General features: G+C 36.3%; 1 protein-coding gene across 1 annotated transcript; it reads left to right on the top strand.

Moving 5' to 3' along the window:
* The first annotated feature begins 858 nt into the window (after nt 1-858).
* Nucleotides 859-17,435, top strand: LOC116286695 (uncharacterized). Its single transcript, XM_031693260.2, has 18 exons — nt 859-1,108; nt 2,617-2,726; nt 3,698-3,765; nt 3,837-4,069; nt 4,665-4,747; nt 4,845-4,982; nt 5,264-5,451; nt 5,589-5,786; nt 6,783-7,030; nt 11,455-11,637; nt 12,695-12,801; nt 13,387-13,454; nt 13,546-13,778; nt 14,321-14,403; nt 14,670-14,807; nt 15,220-15,407; nt 15,627-15,827; nt 16,679-17,435. The coding sequence occupies exons 1-18, from the start codon at nt 1,011-1,013 to the stop codon at nt 16,931-16,933; spliced, it is 2,820 nt and encodes a 939-aa protein (XP_031549120.2). The 5' UTR covers nt 859-1,010; the 3' UTR covers nt 16,934-17,435.
* The last annotated feature ends 6,255 nt before the right edge of the window (nt 17,436-23,690 follow it).

The following is a 23,690-nucleotide window of genomic DNA, read 5'->3' as shown; positions in this document are numbered from 1 at the left end:
TGGTGTGACCGCGTCCACGCCGTGTTCATGCCATGTTTCGGGGAGAGTAAATTCTCGTGCAATGTGATTGGTCTTGCGTATCCCTTGCCGTGTCACGCCCGTGTTCGTGCTAGAGACAAAAGCAGCCGTTTTATATTGCTTTCATAAAGTATTTTGAATGATTTTGCGCGTGCGTGGCTCCGTCCTCTGAAATAAAAACGGTAGCCAGCCAATCAGCACGCGCGTTAAATCTCAAATATTTTATAAACGCAAAATAGATGTCAAAATAGACACTCACAATATGTGGTTGTATTTGGGGATTATCTTCAATATCTTACCTTTCAAGCGGTGTATTATAGATTATTGAAGGGGAGAGGGGTGCGTAAATCCTCAAAAAAATATAGAGCAAGCACTGCATCTAAAATGAACATGAACACTGATTCTATGTATAGAAAGTAGCTTCATAAATGCAAAAATTATTTACCTCCCAAAACTCTAAGTTTACTAGTTGGTGAAAACTCTGCGTTGGGTTCAGTATACTATAGCTCTTGGCTTGACGGGAAGTATTACAACATACAATAAATATATGGTATATATTTTCATTAACTTCATCATGTAGTATAGGCCATCGTGTTCTGTTTAGTATTCTTTATTCTATTCTATATGACCATTAGCAGCACAGAAGGGAGTTTTACCTGAAGTTGAAGTCTTCTCTGTGGTGATCCCTGCATGACGTGTTGTCATGCTTAGATGTTTGATATTTTTATAGCAGTTTGTTTAGCCAAACTGTAAATCATTCATGATATATCTCGACCAATAACTGATGTCACGTGATTCAGGATTACTTTACTTCGTATTCACAAAGGGGTCGTTCTTTTGGGTAAATACAATATATCATGTATGAAGCGTTGGACTTGATGACAAAGAGCATCTTCAAACGAAACCCTTTGTGATACCTCACCTTTTCTTGCTACACTCATTCCTTCAAAAAAGTTTCCAGATCATTCTTTTTTATTATCGATTCATACGAAATGCCAAGCAGCAGAACAATGAAATACACGAAGTTGAACCAATTTGTGCTTGGATTCTTGGTTTGGATGATGGTTTATTCTACAGTCTCTTCGTTAGGGTAAGCTACACGTTATTCTCACGTTAAATTATTATCGTTATTTTGGTTTCTTAGTGTGCCTATTTCCTACATCTTGTACTCTTACTGTACTTTTATTTCATGGTTCCAGTCAATGTGGTGAATATATTGTTATTCACCAGTCACTTATATTCGACTATGTAAAAAAGATCTCTTTGAAAAAGATTGTCAACCGGAAAAACTATGATAAAACGGTTCCTCAGGGTCAGAGATTTTATTCTTTCCTCCATTAATTCAATCGCCTTTCTTCGCAAATGAAAGTACATTTTTCTCATATAAATTGACTTAAGCCCTTTTAAATTTTAACATGAAAATTAAATTCTAATCTAAACATCGTGTCAGTTTGCATGAAATTAAAAGTATGCCGATCCCTGAGCCATGGAAATGACCTACTAAATGCTGGCATACACAAGATGGCCGTCGAGTCGTTGTAGAGAATAATCACAATCACAGTTTGCGGTCGGATTGTTTTCCTTGTCTTAATTATCAGACGCTGTTTGGTTTGAGATTCCTTGATCTCACACCGATAAAAAAGAAGTCTACACAAACGAGAGTTCGTGCAGTTATGTAATACAAATATTTACCAAAAGCAATTTTGTAGGTTTTAATTTTCGTATGCACATTTGGTCTTCTCGCGATTCCCTTGTCTAAACATTTAAAAAAATCTTCTCCTTTCACGTTACTGGCTTTTGCCTTTAAGTCCGCGGAAAGATTTGATGTGTTTTGATTTTTTATTTAATTAGCAATATATTTTCGTTAACTTGGTTTTTCAAAATTTATGAACAAGGAATCAAAATATTTTGTTTCTTCTCATTCCAACTCTTATTAACAGCAAAAATATTCTGAAGCAACAAGCACATTCTTTTCTTCGTTTGTGTTCTTTCTTTAGTGCGCCTTGGATCATTAATACGTACGTGTTTCATAAGCCTTAGAAAAGGCGAAGTTTTATGAAATAGCAAATATAGTTTGTTTTAAAATTTTACCTGATAAATTTATAATCAAGTTCCCACACAGTTTGGGGAAGGAATTTATTTTTAGATTCACGATCTGGTAAAACGACTATGAACGTTCACTTATTCGTTTTGCCTCCAAAAGAATGCATTTAGAATTTTCTGCAAGCAGTGCTAAGAGAATCAACATTACATGCGTTTATCTTGATTGATCATTATTTAGATTACTTATTCCAGTTACAGCTCGACAGCTAACAGGGTTTTCACGAGAATGTAGATTATAGAAACCTTTTCTAAGTGATGGATGAATATAATGTATTTGGATGTTGCAATAGGCCGTTTGCAGTAGTGCAATACATATACTAACCTTTCGTCTTCCACGCAAATAGGCTATCGTGGTAATATATATAATGAAGTCTATACAAAATAAAATACATATTAAATTGCCTTTCCATTCGGCTGCAGACTCACGGCAGATCATAGCAGCCAAGCATAAATCTTTCAACTCGACTGAGATTATAGTATCATGTCTTTCTCTAGGTGCAGGCGTTCACAAAACGCTCAGGTCAAAAACATCACATCCCAGAAGAAGGCCCTTTCAATCATATTCAAAAACTATGACAAAGACGTAAGACCTTACTCGCAAGATGGTAAGATTCACATATCTATATCAGATATTGATTCAGCTAGTGAAAAAAAAAAAACATATTTCAGCATGAAAAGCGGAGTGCAGGGAGGGGAAATGAAGGAATGGGGAGAATGGTAGATGGGAAAAGCTTGTCATGGGATAAAGCTTTAATAGCATATGAAAGTGTTTTCTTTACTTTAATAAAGAACGAACGCCAAATGCAGGAAAAACTTGGAGGTTATCTATCACGGAGGATAAATGAACAACCACTTCTAGATCTGGATGAAATATAATATAATCTCGAAGGCCAATGATCCCAATAAGCTCCCATTATATTTTGTGATGTGAAGGAAAACCCATATGTCTTCTCTGAGTTCGTAAACAGGATGCATCATAGTCTACATTCGGTAAAAAAACACCATATTTGAAAGCTAGACCAGGATGCACCATGTTCGTTCTCTTAGAAAAGGTCTGTGTAACAGTGATAGCTCTTTGAAAAGCCCGCTGTGAATATTAATATTAGTTTCACCGACACGAGTGAAAAACATCTGCGCATGCTCTGAATCCGTATGCAAATTAGTCAAACATAAGTAAATTTGACTTTCAACATGCCTGATAAATTGGACTTCACAAATGCGAAAACTTAGTGTCCAAGCTAAAAAATTTAAGGCTAATTCTTTCAAATTGTGTTTGTTAATACAGTATCGTGGTCTGACAAAAGTATACTCTCGAAATTTTTTGTATACTTGGAGATAACAAACATTTATTTTCTCACTCAAACTCTTCAAAATTCTTAGAAAACGTGCGCGCATGCGCAAAGTGCACGCATGCGCAAACGTTTTTCTCTAGTGTTAGTTTCATCCCGATATAAGATATGTCAAGGATGGAAAACAAGTAAGAGGACAGTTATGCAATGTAATTTCTACTTCAGATGTATTGCTACCAAAATCCAGTTTTCTCGGATTAAACGCGATATATCCATTTGCTTTCCAGGTAAACCTGTTAATATCACAGTCAATATGCGAATTAATTCTATCTATGACGTGCGAGAAGAAGAGATGGTAAGTAGCATCTATACCCATTTTCGCTACTACGTCCCCTAGTATATTACTCATTACTTGATGGTTGACAGGATTACACCATACGGTTTGCGTTTCGCCAGAAGTGGACAGATCCTCGTTTGTCATACGACATTAGTCTTACCCACGGTAAAGGCCATCCTTACATGCAGCTGGAGAGCGCTGACCAAATATGGTATCCTGATACTTTCTTCATGAACGCCCGCTCAGCATTTATCCATGACGTCACTAAGAACAACCTTGGCGTTCGTGTGTTTCCTGACGGGTCAATCTATATGAGTCAAAAGTAAGTGACCATAGCAACTATAAAACAGTCACACCCACAATCTGGGTGGTAATGTGCCGCTCGGAGACTAGGCAAAGCACTTGGCAACGAGGAATTGGTTCTACACATTTAGAATTACGAACAAAAACATTTAAGAACAGTTGAGTTTCAGATCGACCATCCAGGTGCCAACCCTCCTAAAACGGGGTTGACGCATTGTCTTGGGAGCCCAAGCTTTTTACACGTTCCACTAAAAGTCAATAGCCTTGGGGGAAACGATACGACCACATTTTAGCTTTTTTCCTAATCTCATTGGATTCAAACCCTTAACATTGCTAATTCAGAAAGTAATACTTCCTATATTATGGCAATGACTACTTGAACACTTTTCCTTCTTGCTTACATTCAGCATTATTAAAACTTAGCAAAAAATATTTATCCAAAAAATCTAAATGCTGCCTAAAATGTTTTTACTGACTCCATTTTGTATCAGTATTTTCCCTCTAGATCTATATTGCTATCTATTCATGTTCTGTTTGTCATGATAGTACCGAAGCTACTTCACTATTTTCCAAACTAATGTCCTTTGAAATTCAATTTCTTCCTAATGCACTAGGATAACTGTTACAGCTGAATGTCAAATGGACCTGAGAAAATTCCCAATGGACACACAAATCTGCGTATTGATGTTTGAGAGCTGTAAGTATCTGCGATAAATGATAGATAACTTCAAATAATAAATATGATAGTATTATATGTGACTTACAATATTATTTGAAAATTGTCCTTTTGTTAGTTTTCCATACTGCAGCCGAAATAATTTTCAAATGGGAGCGAAGTGAACAACCTGTGGCCATCTCTAAGGACATGAATCTGCCTCACTTTGACATCGTATCGTTGAAAACTAAAGAGGTTAACAATGTCTACAAGTCAGGTCTGAATAAATTTGATTTCCACGAAATATATATATGTTAAATATATTTTTAGTGTAATTATTAACTCGCCTTTCGAGCATCAAAGCATCTCATTCATAACTAATTCATGTAATTTAAATTGCTCCACCAACGTAATTTACATAACACACGTAAATGACTGAAATCAGATACCAGAGATGGGTCTGTAATTAAATCATTTAGAGTGGTATAGCTGTGGCAAGAGCAGTACATGGCCACTATTTAGATAATATTGACATGAATCATTCTTTACTGTTTCCAGGCAAGTTTAACAGCCTTGAAGTGCACATTACCTTTCAACGTCGCCTGGGTTTTTACATCATACAGATCTACTTACCATGCGTATTCTTGGTCTTCCTCTCTTGGATGCCTTTCTGGATGGATCCGAGTGAGACTGGAGATAGACTTGCTGTTGGTATTACCGCTGTCCTTACATTAGTATTTCTCTCAGTAAGTCGAGCACAGTGCTACTCTCACAATAAAGAAAACTAGCTCATTATAAGTCTTTTGTTATTCCACTATATATAATATACTCTATAATCCCCCTCCGTATAGTATTAATATTGCTAGTCATGATTTCCACACAGGGTGCTATGAATAACAAGATGCCCAAGGTGTCATACATGAAGGCCATTGACTGGTATGTGATCGCTTGCTTCTTGGCAATGGTCCTTTCATTCGTAGAATCAATGGTCGTCTTCAGAGCTGTTGTGCATGAAGATAAAAAAGATGCTAAAGACAAAGAGGAATGGGGCGAACCAGTAAAGCGAAAGAACGATGTATTGGTGGGTATTTATAGTAACATCTTCATAAGCAAAGTCCAATAATTGAATCATAAAAAGAATTCCTTAATCTACTTGTAGAATGCGCAAACCCCTGCTAATTTGATATGCAGGAGAATATTTAGTAAATATACCCCTTCTGGCTCACTGGCCATGGAATATCGGCTGATAATGTCCGAGGATGAGAAATAGTCCGTTCCGTTCACTAATGGAGCACAGTTTTCGACCAATCAGCGATCCTAACTATATGACAATACTGAAAAGTTAATCAAGGGTCAAAGTTCAAACGGTCTTGATAACTCGTTTCTGAACTTTACATAAGAACGATAAAATTATAGCTATGCGTATATTCAAGAGATGTTCAATTTTCCGCGAACTTTATAGAACGACGCAATGTTGATAAAAGTTATTCGGGATCATAAACGGTTGCCCAACTATTATGGCCCCAATGTAGATTTTATCTTCAGCTCCATGGTATAGCTCTCAACAACTTAGAAAAAGAAAAAGAACGACGCATTGTTGATAACAGCTATCAATTATTAAGGACTTGACATTTGGAAAAAAAGACTTGGCTAAGCATTTGCCTAGTTGATCAACCTGACTCAATTTGGCAAGTCTTTGACTATGGACGTCACGAGTTGACTCAGGTCGTGAGTATTGGACATGGATGAAAAATTCAATGAAAACTGAGCCATATGTGAAAAATAATATGGTTAAATGTCCTCGTGCGGCCTCGAGAGAGTTAGTAAAAGTCTCTCCATCTATATACTTCCATTAAACCTCCATCGTTTTCGGGGACTTATAACTATTATCCCTCGCTTAGCGGTCATGACGCAAAAGTCCATTCAACCATTAGCCAACAAACAAAATTAAAGACGAACACTAGAGTAGCTGCATGCGGTTCAAACAACATAAAGTTTATTTATAACAATGCCAAGCAGCCTTGTGACGTCGTAGAGAGCCATTACTGATTTCTTTACACGTTTTCAATATTTACAGCAAGAAGACGACGACATGCGAGGAATATCGGACGATATAGAACTGACTGATAATGGTCACCTACGTGAAAGACGTTCACAGGGACGTATCATTAAGATGCAGTCGTTAACCAGGATGAGCTGCGGAGGAACATCCAAGCCAAAGTCTCTTAAAGCAGCTAAATACAACAAAATCGACAGTGTGTCTCATATGATGTTTCCTGGCTTGTTCATTGCCTTTAATTTGTTCTATTGGCTTTTGTACATGACATGAGTACAATTATCGGCTAGTGCGCATGCTTTCCACGAATGCAACTGTGCATTGCTTTACGATGTGCTCGCGGAAGTCATGAAAAATTATACCTTTGTTTTCATTTATTTCTATATAATGACTTCCTGGAGAACGAAGCTGGAAAATGTCGTTTGGGTCAAGATTTTTATCTCGGAATATTTCGTTGAAGCAGAGAACAAGAATATTGAACATGAACACTGGCGACTCAACAGAAATGTGTTGAACGTTTTCTTCAATTACACGTTACGTCATCGCGGCCATGTTGAAGCCATGAAATATTTCTCATTAATTAGTACCCCTTGCTACTACTCGCAAAAAAAATTTTTTCGCACCAAATTGGCCGTCTTGCTTTTGACATTTTCGGGATTGCATGCAAACCATCAATTCATGAGAAGAAAAGATTAAATGATGCAGATTGTTGCTGTTAAGTAATAACAATAAATGTGATCTAAAATGTTCGACTTTTCCAGCCTTCCAATCTTTAATACAAAAACACTTTGCAAAAAAGTATTTTATAATTTTCTTTTTATTAAATTTCGAATCGTATTTTGTAATTGCATGTTTTTTGCACAAGCATCTTTGCAGTAATCTACTTATTATTACAGAATAAATTATGTCCCCAGCATCAAGTATTTTTTTCTTGGAAAACAAATCAGTACAAACTCCATGAGACGGGATTTGAATCCGTAACTTTCTATTTACTGGTAAGATGTAACTTATGGTGGAGCTCGGGATGTTTTTCCCGGTAAAAAATAGCTTGTTGAAACATACTTTATATCTCTAACTTATATTGTATTTATAATGCTTGCAGATGTTTTGCTAATGCTTGAGAACTGAACACTGAACTAATTGATCAGATGCATGCAGCAAACAGCATGCATGTCAAACATTGATTTAGCGGCTACCGTGTAAAAATAAAAAATAAATAAATAAAGCAGGTTTTCTTGTATGAGAATAATATCTGTGATATTTATGTAGCATATGTACACCTTGTGTGATTATTTATTAGCTTTATACTAATAAAAAATTGATTTAAGTCATATTGTTCTGGGGAACAGAAACGATGTTTTCTTTTTCATAAGAAAAGACGGCCTATTGTTTTGTCCCCCACAGGCAATTCCTCTAGGAAATTAATGCAATGGGTCTCTATTCAAACCATGAAAAATCAACTCGATGAGTTGTCAAGTTGTTAAGTATGGTGCTCCGTTTTAACATGACGCTGTAATGACGACGAAATCAATTGAGTGTGGAGAATATAATACTGAGAATCCAAGTTTAGTAAAAGCTCTTTTCAGTCAGCTCATGGTCAGCTGCTCTCAGACAGCTTTATACCAGGAAAGCGCATCTCGACTTTTTCAGATGGAGAATGCTGAAAGTGCACATGAAAATACTTTCAGTACTAATTCTAAATGATTATTGGTCGTTAAGACACGTGATATGTGACATCACGTCATATCACGTGGTCAGATGACTCACATCACAAGGTTCACCCATCGTACCAAGTTTCGTTACCATAGCATTCATTGTAATGACTATTGCCGAATATCGGCGATAACGTTTTGTTTTTTTAACGTCACGCCATGGCACGTGGTCAGATGACTGACAACACATGCCTCACCCATCGTACCAAGTTACGTTACCATAGCATTCATTGTAATGAGTATTCGCTAAAATCGGCGATAATGTTCGTATCGTAAGACACGTGATATGTGACGTAACACATGTCACGTGGTCAGATGATTGACAACACAAGTCTCACCAATGCCATATCAAGTTTCGTTACCATAGCATGCTTCGCTCCGGAGTTATGGCCAAGGGGCTACCAGATGCGTGTGGGGCCCACGAGACGCGGGCCACCTCTTGTAGGTGGCACGTAATAATTTTACTTAGAATGTTAGCAAAATATTAGACAACTTTTCTATAAAAAAAAGGAATCGTCATTTTCTCGAATTAATAAAAGTCGATAAAAATAATAAGTAAATAAATATAAAAAAAGATCTGAGACTAGAGGAAGCGAAAAAGAAGAAAAAAATAAAAGTCATACTCCTAATACGGTGCATGGGAATCGAACCCACGTCCACCAACTTTAATTAGATAATTAATTCCAAGATTCAGAAGGAAAATAATAGTGCCTTCATGCCATACCCCTAGACATCCGCTGGGTCATCGTATGGACTTCGGACATGACGGCGATTAAGTCCCTCTGCCCTTGGGTGTACGGATTACGCAGTATAGTGTTCTAGCCGAAGCATCAGGGGAGAGACTAGCCGGCCCCCAGACCATATCTACAGCTAATCCCTTGCACTCTGCCACGCACTGGCACGGTGATTTGAAGTGGAAAATAATCTAGTCTATCTGCTTCTTTGTTTTCATGGCTATTGTTGTGCTAATTTCCTGAAATCGTGGCCCAGTGGAAAAAACTTGGGCTAACAAGACACTGAGTCAAGCACGGTTGAGTGAGATTAGTACTTGGATGGGTGACCTGAATCTTATAACTTTGTTTTGGATTTTTTTCCCTTCTTCCCTATTTTGTTTCTGGCGGTTTTTTTTTTTTTGTGTTTTTTGTTGTTGTTGTTGTTGTTGTCGTTGTTGTTTTCATTATCGCATTTCAACTTTTTTGAGTCTTTGTAAAACATTATGTCCGGATATTATTTACGTATTTTCCTTCTTTTCTCCCTTACCGTTTGCTCCTTAATTCCTCAACTTACAGGCTCAATTTTACTTTCTTTATTTACTTATTGAAATCTTTCTTTAACAATTTCATTTTTACTTTCCCTTCTTTAATTCTCTCGTTCTTCTCCTTTCCTTTAATTTCGATAGAAAGAGGTAGTTGTTATCCAGAGGCAAATCTAGGAATCAAAGTAAGGGTGGGCCGGAAAACTTCGCAAATATACGTTTTGTCAAGTTTGAAAAAAAAAACTTTACTTAAATGGGGGTGGGGGGGTTAATCTACCCCCGAGACCCCTGCTAGGAGAAGGAGATTCAAGAGACGCCACAAGAGATCCTAGAATCAGTAACCTTCAGATGAACCTTCAAGTCAAATGTCAATGTTCTTTTCAGAAAGGATGGAATACTTAGCGTCATTCCTCCTGAGCCGCCTCAAAAGAAAGTAGAGAAGACACCGGTAGAAGCTAGGAGTTCCTAAAGAGGGACCAGAGCCTGAACCAGAAACATAAACGAGAGTAGAACAAGCTCCAAAGGCGACAAAATCATTTAATGCATGGAACGCCAGATCCAGATCCGGAATTTCCATAATTTTGGATTTTAGAAGTTAAATGCCGAATTCGAAAAGAGCAACTGAAATTGGTATTAACGGTGTAATTTGTGTTGTTATTGTTGAAAAAGAATGTACTGGTTTGACGAGCATCCAAAGTATCAACCCGCGAGCTTCTTGTGCGTCACTAACCCACTCCTCCCCCTCCCCCAAGGGATGGGGATTACCTTTGGTCTTTTGCAGCAAAAACTTGGCGCTAATTATGCAGATTGATAGAACAGCCACTGTTATTGGAAGAGCGTGTAGTTATAATAATATACCTGAGGTGGATTTGATGAACGTTATAGGAATAAATAAAGGGATTTTATGAATTCATTAACACATGTATAACATATAAACTTATTTCTATTTATAAAATATGTCTTAATGAAACTAGAAATTCTAGCTTGGCGGCGCACAAAAGTGAGGAGTGATATACCTCATTTAAATCCTATAGAAATGACCATTTTTCCTAACGGCTTCGGGCCTTGAAAAAAAATGCCTTGTATTTACCATATTTACCAAACCAGTGATATCGAATTTTTTAGGAATTCTGGCATCTCAATAATGGGGTCTGCTTTGCTCTAAAGCATTGCATAATGCTAATTGCATGCATCGTCCGAGTTAATGAATTGAAGGAAATGATATGAAATGGAATAGAATAAGCATGTCCCAATGATTATGTTTTGTGTAGGTGAGAGCCACATATCATCGGGCCCAGCTGGATAAAGATAAACATGGAAGATTAAATGAAGGATATGCATTATCATGACAATAATGGTACACCATTCAAGGAACTCACATCAATCTCATTATGTCAATAAGAAACTGTGTTGCCGTCATGCATTACAATGGGATCAAAGTATAGAGCCTCATTTTTTTATGTTATTAGGATTATTTTGGGAAAAAAAGTGAAAGTAGATGGCATTATTTGAGCATCGATTCTAACGTATTTTTGAGCGGTATTCTTAAAACCAAAACTAAAAATCAGTTTTTAAAAGCAATTATATTGTTTAACCAATCACAATTTTGTGAGAATGTCACGTGATGTTGGCTTTTCCTTTTCAGCGCCGCTAGCTGTGCAAAGTTGACTTTTCGACTATGATGCTATCAACCCATTTATCGCTAACTCAAATAATTCTTATCGAGCCGCTGGTTTCAGTCGAATAGATTTTGCAACAAGACGAGTATTGTACTGAGTGAAGTTAGAAAGTTAGTGAACATTGTTTGGAACATGTGGAAGAGAGCTACCTTCACGACTACAAACTGTAGACTTTTACTGGGATGCTGTATTTACTTTCTGCATGCCAATCTTATTACTACCACTTTAGGGTAAGTATTCAACATCTTTTATACATTGAATAGCCAAGTTATTATTACTTGAAGTCTTATTTCATTGCTTTGAATTGCAAATAAAATCAATAGAGAGAAGCGAAAACGGAAAGTGCGACTGCTGTAATTAAACTTACGGTAGTGATCTGATTGTGTCGTTCTCTGACTTAGCACGCGATCTTTATTAACTTATGGCTTAAACTTTTCAATAATATGCCATCTTTCCTATCAAATTTTGTCATGCTTCCTTTCCATTTTTATAATATTTTTGATCGTTATTATCTTTCTTTTTATTTTACTTTTTACTTTTATCTTTTAGTTTTGTCAATTTTGCTGTTACTAAAATAAATAACGTTCTTTCTTATTATCTATTTATTTGTCATTTAAAAAATATCATTATTTTCACATGTTTGTCATTTGTGGTGGTATTTCTTATATACAATTAAAAAAAGAAAAAAAAAAAAAAAAGAAAAAAGAAGCAGAAACGAAAAAAAGAAAGAAGTAAAAGAAAAAAAAAAAAAAAAAGAAAACGGAGAAAAAATCCGAGTCCCGATCAGGGATTGGAATGTCTTTCCGAATTCGCTTACTTTTGCTGTTACACGATGAATAATCATAATTTCATCTCCTATTAATAGCAACGAAAACTATTCTACATGATATACATATTCTGACGAATATAAAACGATTTGTTACCAATTCACCTGGAATAAGAACAGATTTTCTTAGGAATGAATTTTTTATTATAAAATGATGGTCAGTAATAGACATATGTATAGCAACAATGAATAATAACTCAAAATAACTTTCATTATGACTCTATAGGCAGTCCTAACAACAACATCAATTTAGTCAATCTAAACTTACTTTTAATTGAAGTCGTCCAAAATCCAACTGTGTGTGTTTATAGCGTAGGACGCAGGGACAAATAGTAGGATTTCAATAGACATAGGCAGGGGGCAAACAGTTCCAGTCGGATCGTCAGATCGTCAAGCGACATGTAATAATGATTTTACTCGACGCTTTCTAATAATACTATTTTTGACTCTTTTTTTATTAGACAAAATCATTCATCGAATCCATTCAAGAATATTACATCCATGAAGGAAGCTTTGAAAGTAAATCTGAGAAAGTATGACAAAAGTGTGCGTCCTTATGCACAAGATGGTAAGGGGTCAATTCAAAGAAAGAGATAATATTTTTAGGCATGATAACGTTTAGGAAAGGTGTTTCCAATGAGTAAGAGGAAGCGTCTGGTCATAGGCGGTAGAGGAAGCCTTTGCCAACAATAGACAACAAACGACAACGAACGTTTCAGTGATCAAACTAATGACCCACAATACACGTAGTTTCGTTTCGGAATTAACTTTCTTTTCTCTCTCTTGAAAATCGTTTGACCCCTGCCGCTGACCTAATACCCCAATGACTTGTTTGAAATAGCCAAAAATAGCCAGTTTTTGATGGACTACTTGGACGATACGGCGGCTATCTTGCCAGGGGGCAAAACAAAACAAACATGACGGAAAATATATAGAGTTTCTGTCTTTCTTTTATCGGTGTAGGTTATCCATTTGCCCGTCTTGATTCATTTATAATTGTTTGTATTCTTTGTGGTGAGCTGTAAATATCAATCGACGTCATTACTGTAATAAAGCTATATTTAACCCCCGTGCGCCCCATAATGCCTTGCGATCCGAGATGACCGCTATATCTTTGAATTAGTCCATTAACTTCAGTAATATCTTTTACTAGGTAGACCTGTTAATATCACAGTCAATATGCGCATTAATTCCGTATACGATGTGCATGAAGAAGAAATGGTTAGTACACGTACCATTAATGTCTCGTTCTGAATTGATCAAGCATGACTTTTTGTTTAAATAATTATTCCCCTTGTCATCTCTTGTCCAGGATTACACCATGAGATTCGCGTTTCGTCAGATGTGGAAGGATCCTCGTCTGTCATTTCCTATTCGCTTAACACACGGCAAAGGCCATCCTTATATGCAACTGGAGAACGCTGACCAAATATGGTATCCCGATACTTTCTTCATGAACGCCCGCTCAGCATTTATCCATGACGTCACTAAGAAGAACCTTGGCGTTCGTGTGTTTGCTGACGGGTCAGTCTATATGAGTCAAAAGTAAGTCTCGTACTGCCATACTAAGCATACCTACATGGTTTAGTTTTGTTAATAGTTTGATTGCAGAAAAGCTGCATAAGCAAAGCCTACAGTCTTCGGTCTCATACCGTGGTAGGATACGATAATGCCAGGTAATCGGAGAAAAACGGTTAGCCAATCAAATTGAGACTCATGAGCAGGAAAATAAAAAATGGCGGATAATAACTTGAAAATGCAAGAGAAATGTCCCTTTAACTCAGTGAGGTTTAAAAGGCAAAGAACATGTTTTCGATATGATAATAGATATATACTGTTTATCACACAAGTTATTATCCATCGTTTTTTATTGAAAAAAATGTGCTTTTTGATACTCTTGAAGAAGTTGCCAAAAAACTTGCGATTTCTTGATAGGGTAGATATAGGATATAACAAGATCCATATCTTCCGCTGCTCTTGGGTCCTCATTTTCCATGTATGAGGCATCCTTCACTTTTGTAACTAACCAAATTAATGAACGGAAGAATCCAGAATAATAGTATAATGACTTCTTTCTAATGCACTAGGATAACTGTCCAAGCTGAATGTCAAATGGACCTGAGAAAATTCCCAATGGACACACAAGTCTGCGTATTGATGTTTGAGAGCTGTAAGTAAGCTGTCAGCTGTATAGTCGCTATCTCTCGAGTATACAACTTCTTAAAGCACACCAAACAGTACATTAGATTTAATCAAACCTGTAAGCATCATTATACGATTCCAAACCTGAGTTAATCATTCGGCGTCATAATCACATCATGAATGACGTGCTCATGTCTCGCAAGCAACCCAAAGGACATATGAAAGCCGGCCAAGCCATTACTGTTGTAGATTCATAGGAGGTTCAAGCAGCATGTTTTTGTTTCTATCTTCTAGTTTTCCATACTGCAGCTGAGATAATTTTAAAATGGGAAAAAAGTGAACAACCTGTGGCCATCTCTAAGGACATGAATCTGCCTCACTTTGACATTGTATCTTTGTATACCAAAGAGTTAAATAATGTCTACAAGTCAGGTTTGACAACAGATACCATCTTGATATTCTGATTTTCTAAAAATGCAATTCATTTTTTTAAAATTTTATTTTTTCATTTTTTAATCTATTTTAGTCTGTAGTCCATAATTATGTAGTTAAGCTGTAAGCTGTAAGCAAAAATCACCAGAGGGGGGTCCCGAAGAGGTAAAATTGAAACTGGTATTCCCCTACTTTGCCCTGGGCAAATAGAATTTAAGGAACTGGAAATGGGGAAAAACGAATAGGAAAATGGGTAAAAGTACTTTTGGGATATGGAAGCTTGAAGTTGTGACTTGGAAACTATTTGGGTAGGAAATGGGATTAATCATTCCTCCCCCTTCTGGAGGACCCTCCAATAACGATAATTATTATCTTAATGATATTATTGCGCACCATTCTTTACTGTTTTCAGGCAAGTTTAACAGCCTTGAAGTGCACATTACCTTTCAACGTCGCCTGGGTTTTTACATCATACAGATCTACTTACCATGCGTATTCTTGGTCTTCCTCTCTTGGATGCCTTTCTGGATGGATCCGAGAGAGACTGGGGATAGACTTGCTGTTGGTATTACGTCTGTTCTTACTTTAGTTTTCCTTTCGGTATGTCGATGATAAATAGGAGAGACATTCAAATTCATTCAAATCTGCTGCAAACTTAAAACTAACAGGGATAACCGGCGTTTCGATGCAATCCTGACAGACATTCAATTGTACTGCTTTAACCATTGGGCGAGTGGTGTGAGTCTGGGGTGGGTGAACAAATCTCGCTTGCTTAGTACTGTTACAGACATTCATTCAAGCCATTTCTTATTTCCACAGGGTGCTATGAATAACAAGATGCCCAAGGTGTCATACATGAAGGCCATTGACTGGTATGTGATCGCTTGCTTCTTGACAATGGTCCTTTCATTCGTAGAATCAATGGCCGTTTTCAGAGCTGTTGTGCACCAAGATAAACAAGATGCTAAAGACGAGGAGGAATGGGGCGCACCTCTTCAGCAAAGGAACGAAACAATCTCGGTAGGTCATTTTAGAAGGCTAGATTCAGTGATCCTTAGAATAATGTTCTTTTAGTCTCTATAAACATGCCACCGGCGATAACAAGATTCATAAGCTGATATATCAAGCTTTACTCTAAATGTTAGTGCACAGGCAGCCCAAACAAGGTTGCTGTGTATGGTTTATGAGGAAATGCATGGGAGTTATGATAAAGTTACAAAAATAAAATGTTTCACTCAACAATTTGCCTCAAAACTTGCTGCAGTTGTTGCTTTTACTTTGTTCAGTCTTCTGGCGAAGTTTCAGCGCGATTTGAGGCCGTTTAATGGGTTTTTTCAAAATCCGCTCTTCTCTATTTTGCTAATAAAACTTTGGAAAATCGAGGAAGGATACGGGGACGATGCTAACTCGTGGGTCTGCCTCGCAGACAACAGAGACAGGGAAATACGTACGACACTCAATGTTTGATATGAGTTCTGCATTCATTTAGAGGTTGAGCAGACACTTGGGTCGAGTTGGTATTGCCGTGCATTATTGTGGGACTATTTATGGGACAAAATAGACGTCATCTTGGGAAGATAATGCGGCACGGCAATGCCAAATCGACCCAGTTTTCCCTTGACCACGCAATGGCTAATAAACAGCTGTAAAGCACTCTGAATGCTAAGGACGCTTTTCATTAAGTCGAATCAACTGGTCCGTGCAGCCAGTTCTCAAATGGTACGCCGCGTCAGTTCTTATTAGATTTTATAACTTATTCAACTAGTTCTATATAACTGAACTTACCGACTTGATTGACTTAATGGAAAGCGCCGCCCTGAATATATATTGAATTGCGCGTATGTCTCTGACAGTATTTAATCTCTTTACAGCTGCCAGATGATGAAGATATCAGAGAAATGTCGGACGATATAGAATTGACTGATAATGGTCAACTACGTGAAAGACGGTCCCAGGGACGCTTGATGAAGGTGCAGTCCTTAGCCAGGCTCAAATGTAGAGGAACATCCAAGCGAAAGTTTTTTATTATGACTAAGTTTAACAAAATTGACAGGATATCTCACATGTTATTCCCTGGCTTATTCATCGCTTTTAATATAATTTATTGGCTTATCTATTTGATCTGAAAAAGCACTCGAGCAATGTATTCTTCGAGTTTGAATTTTTATCCCGAATTCGAATTCGAATTTTTAACATCGTTGAGTGTTTTGTGATCGAGATATACCGAGAACGAGACGACACTGGTTAAAAGCGCACTGCGCATGTTCGTATATTCGCCTCGAATTTCGGTATCACGTCGTGTTCGAAACCGAAATTTCAACTTAAATTCATCGTATATCGGTTAACAATCGACTTTTTATCGATTACAAAAGAGTACGTTCTGACCTTCTTTCTATGTGCTTTTTTGGCTTTTGTCTCGTAAAGACTTTTGCAGGGTTTTCGACAGTCTGTTAGAAAAAATTAAACAAGCAAAACCATCGCTAAATCAAGATATTCTACTCTACAGTTTGACGTTTGACACTGGACTATCATTTAATAGAATTTTTCTCACTAACCATCCAAAGATTTTCGACTTGACATGCGCTTTCCACTTTGTTTTTGATCATGACGTAATATATTTAGGTTTTCACTAACTAGTAATAATAATAATAATAATAATAATAATAATAATAATAATAATGATTATACAGTTTTTCATTTATCCCATATAGGTATTGTTGATATTGTTGATATGGGATTAATTAGGCAGCTATATAATTAATAGGTAATGGGATTTCATGCTCTCCAATCAAGAAATAATTAGACTCGAAAAATTCCTCTGACTCTGCCAAATTGGACTCGGCCTATGGCCTCATCCAATTTTGTCAGTCCTCGGATTTTTCCTCGTTTAATTATTTCTTAATTGGACAGCATGGAGTCCTATTACATATACTAATACTATAATAATAATATGATAATAATAAAATATAATAATAACAACAACAACAACAACAATAATAATGATAATAATAATAATAATAATAATAATAATAATAATAATAATAGTATGAAAAGTATGAATCAATTATGCGTCAAATGCAGAAGCAAAAACCTGACTAGCTCGCTACACATTGCTAGAACATTCAAGCTGAGCAGTTAAATTATTTAAGAACTTTGGACACGTATAGTAATTATCATAGACTCTGTTATGATATTATATTGGACATTCATATGCACAATGGACTTTTCCTTTAGAAATCTTTATTTGAATTTTATGGAATATTTAATAATTTTTTGAATTTAAAATTCTTTTTTTTTTTTTTTAAATTTTGGTCTCTTATCTGTATTTATTTAATTTTTTTTTCTAGCTTTCATCGTCATTCGTTTTTAACTGTAACTATCATTGTTAGAGTTTAGTTGATGCTGTGGTTGGTTACGGTTATCCGTCCAACCAAAGCTTTATTTTTCACTGGGTATCCAGACGTTTACACTGCCTCATAATAATAATAATGATAATAAAATGCATTCACTACACGTATTAGATAATCATGTAAGCCTAATTCTTATGTGCGGAAAATTGATCTTAATGGGTAACATAGCCTTCCTCCACATCAGATTAACAATAGATAATGGATTGGAATGGTTTGGAAACTCCATAGAACAAAGCTATTATTTTGCGTTTGATGTGGAATCGTACGATCACGTGATACTGACCCTGCACAATGGACCAAAGCAAGTATGGCTGAAAATGCTCATTTCCTTATTATTTTCATGTATGAACAATTTGAAAATAAAAACTTTCAATCCATGCGAAAAAATATTTCCGCGAAGATAGATTTAAGTTACTAGATGATAAATGAGAAAGTATTAAAAGGGCAATTTCATTTTCAATAAACAATTAATATTAATCATATAGGAGTAATTAACAAATAATACACATTTTAGAACGATTTTTAAGGGTAAAAAACTTTTATGCTCCCTAATACTGTGAACAAATGGTGAAACTTTTCCTTCGTTGTGTGACTGTCAACGTCATATAACAATATGGATAAAGACGAACAAAAGCATAGAACAATAGTTTTCCTAACCAATCCGCTCCATTAGAGATTTTTAGATTTACGTTCACCTCAAACGTGAAACGTCAGTTGACCAGTAAAAAATTCTTTTAAATGACTGAAAAAGAATCGCAAAAATGTCCAAGTAGTAGAAAAACAAAATAGTATTTGCGCTTGGTGAGAAGGTTTGTAAAAGGTAAAGTAAAATACAGGAAAACTATGAAAACGTGGTCACGTTTGCCGTTTGCGGGGAGAAAAAAAGTCAATCTAAAACTCTCTAATAACTATGATTAACTTGGCTGGTAAATGTAAGATTCTTATGTTCCGAGCCTTCTCTTTGACTGTGGTGGTGACTGTCTCCAAACGAGAAGGTTGGTAATATACTGTGAGTTCTTGTTGAAGCGAGAGTTGAAGACCATAACCCCTGTTTTTCCGAGGTTACACATCAGCATATTCTATAGTATTCCATGACGAGACATCTTTTATGCAGGATCGAAGCTGATCATTAGCACACCTGGGATAGTTTGGATTGACAGCCATGTAGAGTTGTGTATCATTTGCACAGAACATACAGCTCAAGTTGTGCTGAGTATACCATAATAAAGAGGGGCCAAATACATAATAAAGAGTAATCAGAATCAGAGCCAGCCGAGTATTGGGTACTTTTATTTTTTAATTTATACTTTAAGTGTACCTTAAATATATATCCTTCAATATAACATTGCAGTAGCTACAAGTCCTTTTAGACTGCGTATTTCGTATTTGGTGGCGTACTGCTTTTCTCAACCAGTCTTTTTATTTCCCTCTCACTGGTTTTAGTGTTTTAAAAGCCGGGTTTCGTTTTCCGTGTCTTTTCTCTTTGTTTTACAAATTAATTTTAACTGGACGAATGTAACTTCAGACGGGGCATATCGTCTGATATCCGTCCTGCACGTGACCCATTTAAACCAATTACAGCGCGCACAAATTAATCGTTGTGTAATGATGACTTTGAATGAGAAATTAAAAAATAAAGACCAATCAGAGCGCATGTAAGAATGACGTAAGATAACAGCCAATCACAAGTGTATAATCGTGCAACCACGTGATGGGTTCTAAACAAGGAATCTTGCGCTGATTTGCAGACCAAATTACGCCGCTGAAAACTCGATACAATACCTTCTTATACCAATATTTTAAAGATTGATAACACTAGACTGGAAGAAATTACAGCTGCTACATTTATACGGGCTTTAGCAAAGAGTTTGGATTTCTTGTGTTTGAAAGGCATTTATCATCAGTTAAGCAATAAAATACTCTATCCCGTATAAATTAATGCAGTATTAAGTAATTATTAATCGCCGCATGCATATCAACACTGATTCCATTGTTTATTTTTCTGCAGCTGTAGCTCTTTTCACGGGAATTGTTTGTGAAAGTCAATCACATACTAAAAGAAGATGAATCTTTCATTCTACACCTTCACTCGTTGTGCAGATTTACGTCAACTAGCATCACTTGTCTATCGATTTTTGTTTAGGGTTGTTGGAATGTTTTCATCCAATGGGCGCGTTCCAGCATGAAGTGAGAGGCAGGGTTAAACCGCCAAGCCCTCACCTTACACAAGACAACAAGTAACACACTCGCTGCTGATAGCTGAACGGACGATAGACTATTTAAGAAACTCTTCAACATTTTAAACAAAAACAATATAATGTGCATAAAAAAACTTATCCTCGTTATTGATACAAGTCCGAGGCTCCTTGACTGTGAAAATACATTAACGGTCACTTGAGAGATTCCAAAATGGCGTCCATGTTGTTCGGGATATATTCTCCGTGTCTCAGAGTAATTGTCAATTAAGACTTTTTGCTAAAGGGTTAGTATTGTTCTTTTGAGTACGTTTGAGTCCCATTTGAGTTATATTTCAGTTGATTGGAGTTCATTCGAGTCTCATTTGAATTTCATTTGAGTTCATTTTTCGCGTGGCAATCGACTCTACCGTCACGTTTGTTCAACTATGCCTCGTTTTCATTATTGCCTCGTTTTCATGGCAGATTCTCGACTACAACGATAAATACATAGAAAACCTAAACCTAGACTCGGCCTACCACAGGTAGCCCGAGTAACAAGTTCTCTTCACATTGCACGAACTTTAAAGTTTTAAACTGAACATTAGGTATATAATTTAGAATTTGCGCTATATTTACTAGCATTTCATTTATCAGTCTGTTGAAGTATTTTTATTTTTAAGAGTTTTTAGGTTTTAGTCCGCTTGGTAGTTGGCTACGGATTCCGCCTAACTACCTTAAAGCCAAGGGCGGAGCCAGGGGGGGCAAAGGGGGGCTCAAGCCCCCCCCTTCAGCAGAAAAAAAAAAACAAAACGTGTTGACGGAAGAAACTCAATTACCCCCCCCCCCCCTAAACTCAATCATAATAATTGCTGATCTTACTATCAAATGACGCTTGACTCATTTGACATATACTTCTTAGTCTTCAGTATTATTTTGGCCTTCGAATTCTTTAATTATTGTCCATTTTGTTTTGATCCATTCAGGTTCTTTAGCCGCTTACTAGCCTGAGAGAAGAAGACTGGAAGGCGGTTTCGCAGACTAGTTGCTCACGAGAAATTATTTCAAACCTCTGTAGTACTGTGAGAATTGTTTAGCTGCTTACGTGTAAGTGTCTAGGATAGTTCTGGGAAGAGATATATAGAGATTCATCTTTCAGACTGTATATCGATCTGTTGAAATATTAAGTTTTGCTGTTTATAAATACATGGTTGCATGTGTCTGGTTGGGCACCATGCTTCGGACAGTCAACAACCATGCGAATTAACACAATGCTAGTTAAATGGCTAGTTAAAATGTATCGTAGAACTAAAACAAGAAGGATTTGTTGAACACCAAGCTACAAGAAGAAAGTAGAAGGAAGTCGTTCAGATCACGCTCAGGAATACTGTATCGAGGCAACGAGTACTTCACAAGAACCTTTACTCATTAAAGATCTTCAGAATATTATGAATCAAATTAAAACATAACCGGCAGCTAAACTAGAAATAATAATATAATACTTTAAACTTTATTGATGAATAACCTTTATTGATGAATAAAAGAATACAAAAAAGAAAAACTATATAACCTGCATATAGCTAAAGCTAGTCTAGGCAGGTTAAATTCACAGAATATACACGTAGATTTACAAAATACTAAAAATAGATTGATTTAAAATGATAAACGACAGTATACTCAGAGATTCTTTTCTTATACTGCCACTGCTATGGCTAAACCTGTGTTGAAAATACATACATGTGATACATATGTGTCGTATCCTTCTGAAAAATATCCTTGGGTACCCTATGGTTTTTAAAACAAACTTTTCACTTGTGTTTAAAAAGTAAATATCAAGGACCATAATATTCATTATGTTATGTCCAACACAAGTAGAAAATGAATATAATGATCGTTAGGAATCGTTTCATTACTAATAGCAAGTTATAATATTTGAATGATATAACATTATGTTGGATATATTGGCCTTAATCGCAGTTAAATGGAATTGTATTCTCGGCTGGCAATGCAAATCGGTCTAGTTTCTTATCGAAAACATTCTATAAAAAAAAAAAACATTTTCACAGACCACTGCTATGGTTTCAGTGATTTGGGTTGGAAAACAAATTAGTGTGTTACTGTTCGTAGAGAACAGCCTCTGAACTATTAGAACGATGTCACATAAGCTTTCTTAACATGCAAATATGTTTTGTAGAGTATTTAACATGCAAATTAGCTGTCAGCCTCGATAACTGATGCAAGCGCACGCTGAAAAAAGCACCCATGAGTTTAAATTCTTAATTTTATATAAAAACGATTGTGTACTTGAACGAGTTATATTGTTTTTATTCCACTGAAGGTGTATAGGTACTACAATTAGTAAACAGCTAAAGGTTCAAACGTTTTTATTTATCATATTGATATTGATTAATATTCATATTGATTTATCATATCGACATGCACCGACATAAAATCAATTCTTGCGCAATATTTTACAGCTGGGATAGCTATAATCAGTGTTCTTTAATAACTAACATTAACAGCAGTAAACACATAAGCGAAAACCCCACTCACAATTAACTCTAAGGCCTAGCTGATTTTTCTATTTGACACTCGACTTTCGTGAGTACGCTGCTCACTTTATCGAGGGTTTCCATTGCTTTCTTGCCACATAGTTGTGTGTGCTTCCTGGGCCTCTTTTGACACTTCTGTAGCTTTCTTTGCCTTTTTTTGCTTTTCTCTTTCTTCTTCGTCTTCGGAAGAGGAGGGTATGAACGGTTACCAGCTTCGACTCAAGTTTTCTTTGGGCCGGCGTGCGCTTAACTACATGACGCCCATCAGACGACGTGCCCGTAAGTTCAACAGACTACTGGGGAAACGGCGAATTAAAATAGAACATGTTTTTAAAGAACAAAAACATTTAAGGCCATAGGTGGCTTAAGTTATGGAGGCCTTTTCGAGAGAATTTAATTAAAGCAATCATTGTAAATGATACCGATTCTGTTGAAATCGTGTTAGACTTTTCGAGAGAATTTCAAACGATCGTTGTAAATACCGACCGATCTCTTCATATTAAATAACCCTTGAATTGTTAAACCGTTGCTAATTATTATACAAACGGATTAAACAGGGAGGTTTTCGAAGATGGCGTTTTTCTTTTGAAAATTTGTTCTTTTCTTACAAAAAGTTTTCATTTTCTATCATTTTTTATTAATCTAAAAGTGAACTGCCACCATACGAATCCCTTGCGGGTTAGCAAGGTGACAACTCACCTAAGGTGATAATTTAATTTGCATGTTAAATACTCGACAATACTCATT

This window comes from Actinia tenebrosa, unplaced genomic scaffold (genome assembly GCF_029948245.1).
Source record: "Actinia tenebrosa isolate PJP-AT-01 unplaced genomic scaffold, QUT_ActTen_1.0 PGA_scaffold5__44_contigs__length_20552954, whole genome shotgun sequence".
Classification (NCBI taxonomy): domain Eukaryota; kingdom Metazoa; phylum Cnidaria; class Anthozoa; order Actiniaria; family Actiniidae; genus Actinia; species Actinia tenebrosa.
This window is presented reverse-complemented; position numbering and strand designations above follow the sequence as displayed.